Below are 6,316 nucleotides of genomic sequence, written 5' to 3'. Positions count from 1 at the left end.
AGAATCATCTCTCTGGGTTGTAAAAGAGTGTCTCTGGTGTGTGTGCCTGTGCGTTTGCGTGCATCTCTGTGTGTTCTCAGATGCCATGCCGGCTGACCATGAGCAGTACTACGGCTTCACTAAGTTTGCTATGGAGCTCAATGAACTGGACCCTTCACTGAAACTACTGCTGCCTCCCACAGACACCCGGCTACGGCTCGACCAGAGGTGAGAGACAGAGAGTGTTACTGTAACACACCATTGTCAAATAGTGTGACAACTCTGTCTGCACTGAGGGACGAGCATGGCGTATGAATGTAGGAATGTGCGTTATACAGTTATGTATTACTGCGTGACATGACCATTGTTGCACCATACACAGTGATGTATTACTGCGTGACATGACCATTGTTACACCATACACAGTGATGTATTACTGCGTCACATGACCATTGTTACAACATACACAGTGATGTATTACTGCGTCACATGACCATTGTTGCACCATACACAGTGATGTATTACTGCGTCACATGACCATTATTACACCATATACAGTGATGTATTACTGTGTCACATGACCATTATTGCACCATACACAGTGATGTATTACTGCATCACATGACCATTATTATACCATACACAGTGATGTATTACTGCGTCACATGACCATTGTTACACCATACACAGTTGGGTTTGCTTTATTGTGTATCCAAATTAACCCAAATGTCCCTCTATCTCTGTGTGTGTGTGTATATGTGTGTGTGTATCAGGCTGCTAGAGGAGGGCAACGTAGAGGCAGCAGAGGAGCAGAAACAGACGATAGAACAGCAGCAGAGAGACAGACGCAGAGTCCTGGATGAAAACAGCATGACACATGAACCCAGATTCTTCAGGTGAACTCCTAGAGCTGGATAGAGGGGGGTGTCTAAGCCGTCACAGAAGTGGCCATTGGATACACAGGAGATGAGCTCTCTAGTACAGGGGTTCCCAATCTAGGGGTCGCCAAAGTTTCGCGGGACCTTCGTTGATTTGAGGGGTCTTTTTAAAATAATATATTGTGTATTTGTTTATTTTACAAATTCGCAATTGTATAAACCGATCTATAACGACTCATAACTCCACAATGCTAGAAACAAGTGATAAACTCCCAGAGGAAGACTGATGCACATCAAGGATGATCAATGGAAACAGGATGCACCTGAGCTCAATTTCGAGTCATTTATTTTTAATACATTTGCAAACATTTCTACAAACCTGTTTTCGCTTTGTCATTATGGGGTATTGTGTGTAGATTGATGAGGGGAAAAAAATACGTCCAACCGGCCTCACAACCGCAGACCACGTGTAACCATTTCTGCACAAACTGTCAGAAACAGTCTCAGGGAAGCTCATCTGCGTGCTCGTCATCCTCACCAGGGTCTTGACCTGACTGCAGTTCAGCGTCGTAACCGACTTCAGTGGGCAAATGCTCACCTTCGATGGCCACTGGCACACTGGAGAAGTGTGCTCTTCATAGATTAATCCCGGTTTCAACTGTACCGGGCAGAAGGCAGACATTGTATATGGCGTTGTGTGGGCGAGCGGTTTGCTGATGTCAACGTTGTGAACAGAGTGCCCCATGGTAGCGGTGGGGTTATGGTATGGACAGGCATATGCTGCGGACAACGGACACAATTGCATTTTATGGCAATTTGAATGCACCGAGATACCGTGACAAGATTCTGATGCCCATTGTCGTGCCATTCATCCGCTGCCATCACCTCATGTTTCAGCATGGTAATGCACAGCCCCATGTCGCAAGGATCTGTACACAATTCCTGGAAGCTGAAAATGTCCCAATTCTTCCATGGCCTGCATACTCACCAGACATGTCACCCATTGAGCATGTTTGGGATGCTCTGGATCAACATGTACGACAGCGTGTTCCAGTTCCCGCCAATATCCAGCAACTTCGCACAGCCATTGAAGAAGAGTGGGACATCATTCAACAGGCCACAATCAACAGCCTGATCAACTCTATGCGAAGGAGATGTGTCGCGCTGCATGAGGCAAATGGTGGTCACACCAGATACTGACTGGTTTTATGGTCCACGCCCCTACCTTTCTTTTAAGGTATCTGTGGCCAACAGATGCATATCTGTATTCACAGTCATGTGAAACCCATAGATTAGGGCCTAATTTATTTCAATTGACTGATTTCCTAGTATGAACCGTAACTCAGTAAAATCTTTGAAATTGTTGCATGTTGCATTTATATTTTTGTTCAGTGTGAATACATGCATATTTGCTCCGTTTTGGCACCAATTGGTAGATTTATGAATACTCAGTGGTGGAAAAAGTACTCAATTGTCATACTTGAGTAAAAGTAAAGATACCTTAATAGAAAATGACTCAAGTAAAAGTGAAAGTCACCAATTAAAATACTACTTGAGTAAAAGTCTAAAAGTATTTGGTTTGAAATATACTTAAGTATCAAAAGTAAATGGAATTGCTCAAATGTACTTAAGTATCAAAAGTAAAAGTAAAAGTATAAACCATTTCAAATTCCTTATATTAAGCAAACCAGACAGCACAATTGTATATATTTTTTTTATTGACGGATAGCCAGGGTCACACATAATTTACAAACAAAGCATTTGTGTTTAGTGAGTCCGCCAGATCAGAGGCAGTAGGGATGACCAGGGATGTTCTCTATAAGTGTGTGAATTGGACCATTTTCCTGTCAAAATGGAATGAGTACTTTTGGGTGTCAGGGAAAATGTATGGAGTAAAAAGTACATACTTTTCTTTAGGAATGTAGTGAAGTAAAAGTAAAAGTTGGCAAAAATATAAATAGTAAAGTACAGATACCCAAATAAACTACCTAAATAGTACTTTAAAGTATTTTTACTTTAAAGTACTTTACACCACTGTAAATATTCTGATCTTGTAGATTATTTAGGGTTAGGAAAGTATTTAGGAAGTCAAAGTAGCCACCCTTTGCCTTGAAGACAGCTTTGCACACTCTTGGCATTCTCTCAACCAGCTTCACCTGGAATGCACTTGTTGGCTGCTTTTCCTTCATTCTGCGGTCGAACTCATCCCAAACCATTTCAATTTGGTTGAGGTCGGGTGATTGTGGAGGCCAGGTCATCTGATGCAGCACTCTATCACTCTCCTTCTTGGTAAAACAGCCCTTACACAGCTTGGAAGTGTGTTGGGTCATTGTCCTGTTGAAAAACAAAGCCCAAACCAGATGGGATGGCATATCGCTGCTGAACGCTGTGGTAGCCATGCTGATTAAGTGTGCCTTGAATTCTAAATAAATCACAGACAGTGTCACCAGCAACGCACCCCCACACCATAACACCTCCTCCTCCATGCTTTACGGTGGGAAATACACATGCGGAGATCATCCGTTCACCCACACCGCGTCTCACAAAGATACGTATCTTCTGTAGCAGAGGTAACTGGGTCTTCCACTCCTGTGGCGGTCCTCAAGAGAGCCAGTTTCATCATAGCGCTTGATGGTTTTTGGGACTGCACTTGGAGAAACTTTCTGACCTTCATGTCTTAAAGTAATGATGGACTGTATTTTATCTTTGCTTATTTGAGCTGTTCTTGCCATAATATGGATTTGGTCAATTACCAATTATCTTCTGTATACCTTGTCACAACACAACTGATTGGCTCAAACGCATAAAGAAGGAAAGAAATTCCACAAATTAACTTTTAAGAAGGCACACCTGTTAATTTAAATGCATTCCAGGTGACTACATCATGAAGCTGGTTGAGAGAATACCAAGAGTGTGCATAGCTGTCATCAAGGCAAAGGGTGGCTATTTAAAGAATCTCAAATATAACATATATTTCGATTTGTTTAACGCTTTTTGTTACTACATGATTCCATATGTGTTATTTCATAGTTTTGATGTCTTCACTATTATTCTACAATGTAGAAAATAGTTAAAATAAAGAAAGACCCTTGAATGAGTAGGTGTTCTAAAACCTTTGACCAGTAGTGTATATATTATCAACTGTTACTAATGATCCTCAGCAACAACCACATGGTCGTGATGGCGTTTACACAGGAAGCAAATGAAGGTGAACGAAACAATGTCATTAATTGGAATGATAATTTAGGCTATACCAACTGAAGGGAACTAACAGTACATTGGAAGTGTAACGTACAGTATGTGTTATTGGGCCTACTGACGGTCGATACTGATAGTGGCAAATATTTAACATGATAGAAATAGGAAACGGAGAAAGTCAGGGTAGCCTGTAATTAAGACGTTCAAGAGTGCCCATCCCTGCAAGTTAAAAGGCTGTACAATTTAAATTCTGCATAATGCCACAGCATTTCATAAACTTTACTGTGGGAAAGATGATATGTTGATTTTACCTAGCTCTTATCAATAGCTCTGATCAAGTTGTAAATTAATTTACCTAGCTCTTGTAAATTGACAACTTGATCAGAGCTATTGATAAGAGCTAGGTAAATGAATAATCCGTTTGGATAAGGGAATTGTAAATATAAATGACACTTGTTTTAGATCTATTTTACCTTATCATCGCTGGAGATGAATGTGAAACCAGTCATACGGCAGCAAACTGAAGCATATCAACATATCAACTTTCCCACAGTAAAGTTTATGAAATTCTGTGGCATTATGCAGAATTTAAATTGTACGGCATGAAGAATGGTGTTATTTGTATCGGGAAAGATAAAGTAGATGCTTTTTCCACTTGGAACTGGTAGGTTCGCTACACCTTAATCATGGTTTCATCGCACGTAAAGGTGGTGAAATGATTAGGGAATTAAATCAAGGTCAGAATACGGAGTATCTTTAGACACACCTCCGCCACACCTTCATTTATTTCATCTCCACCCAAAACGAATAGCAGGTGAATAGCACTCCTGCTTAAATTCAAGGTCAGAATACACATAGAGAGAACAGTGTATAGAAAAGGAATTACTTTCCATTCACGCGCTTAACTCGGGTCGGAATCGGGCCCTTTCTGTAAAAGACAATAGGTATAATTAAATTGAGGGTTCATATAAATTATAATAATAAAACATATTTGGTAGCGGAATAACATTTGGGGAAATTGGATCTAGACTTTATCGTATAAAAGGGGGCCCTTGGGAAGAAAAGTTGGCAGCCCTGTTCCAATACATCTCCACAGGTAAACTCCACCTGCATTTATTCCCACTGGGTTTATTAAAGCAAGGCCTGAGGAGGTGTGGTATATTGGCCATATACCACAAACCCCCGAGGATGGTTTATTGCTATTATAAACTGGGTACAAACGTAATTAGAACAGTAAAAATAAATGTTTTGTCATACCTGTGGTATATGGTCTTATATACCACGGCTTTTAGCCAATCAGCATTCAGGGCTCGAACCACACAGTTTATAACACAATATAGATAATGTCCCACAGCAGATGTTTATGGAAACATTAGTTTACTCCGTTTTCAGTAGCTGTTGCTCAGTTTCCATTCAATTCTGTTGGCCAACTTGTGAGTGTTAAAGACATAGTTCACTCAAACTGTATTTTAGTATTTGTTCATTAGTCCACTGTTAATATAATCCCAAAAAATGTCACCAGTCAAGTTTTCGAGAGAGCACTTTTAGTAAAAAGCAAAAACGTGATGATCTTTTTGTTGTTGATTCTTTTTGAAAGGTATTTCATTATTCAGTTCAGGTAAAGAATATGTCTTTCTGTTGTCCACAGGAAATCAAAGGACGACACCTGGGTTAGCAACAACACTTACTGGGACCTGAGGAGGGATCCAGGCTTTGCCCACCTGGACTGTCCTGTGTTGTGGTGACCTGAGGAGGGAACCAGGCTATCCCCACCTGGACTGTCCTGTATTGTGGTGACCTGAGGAGGGAACCAGGCTATCCCCACCTGAACTGTCCTGTATTGTGGTGACCTCAATGTGACTTCTATGGCCACTGGTCACACACCTGGGTCGTGTTTAATAGGCACAGGACTGAAACAGGGAGGGACTACCTGAACTTGTCCAATAATAAATGCTTGTGTGTTCATAAGGCACCAGACGGTAGAAAACGGACTGAAACAGGGAGGAAACTACCTGAACTTCCAGTCCAATAAGGAACATTCTTTTTCGGTTTCCGTTGCAAAAAATTTTGCTACGGTGTGTGCTTATGAACACGACCCTGTTTGGACTTTTATGTCTCTACTGTGACCCAGGCTGGCTCTGGGGGCTGGAGGCCTGCTGCTCTATCCGTCTCATCGGTTACGCCTCAAATGGCACCCTATTCCCTACATAGTGCACTACTATTGACCAAGTAGACCAAGTAGTGCATCATACTGTAAAGGG

General features: G+C 41.3%; 1 protein-coding gene across 2 annotated transcripts in view; it reads left to right on the top strand.

The window, feature by feature from the left end:
* The window catches only part of LOC121558178 (oxysterol-binding protein-related protein 3), a 90,221-nt gene extending 84,332 nt beyond the window's left edge, over window positions 1–5,889 (top strand). For both annotated transcript variants that reach the window (XM_045214273.1, XM_041871668.2), the window contains 3 exons: window positions 81–207; window positions 753–875; window positions 5,704–5,889. In XM_045214273.1, the coding sequence (XP_045070208.1) occupies window positions 81–207; window positions 753–875; window positions 5,704–5,800 (347 nt within the window). In that variant the 3' untranslated portion in view covers window positions 5,801–5,889. The remainder of the gene's footprint in view (window positions 1–80; window positions 208–752; window positions 876–5,703) is intronic.
* Window positions 5,890–6,316: the final 427 nt, after the last annotated feature.

The sequence above is a fragment of the Coregonus clupeaformis genome, unplaced genomic scaffold, assembly GCF_020615455.1.
Source record: "Coregonus clupeaformis isolate EN_2021a unplaced genomic scaffold, ASM2061545v1 scaf0228, whole genome shotgun sequence".
NCBI lineage: Eukaryota > Metazoa > Chordata > Actinopteri > Salmoniformes > Salmonidae > Coregonus > Coregonus clupeaformis.
Note: the sequence above shows the minus strand (reverse complement) of the source record. Positions and strands in the feature narration are given on the sequence as shown.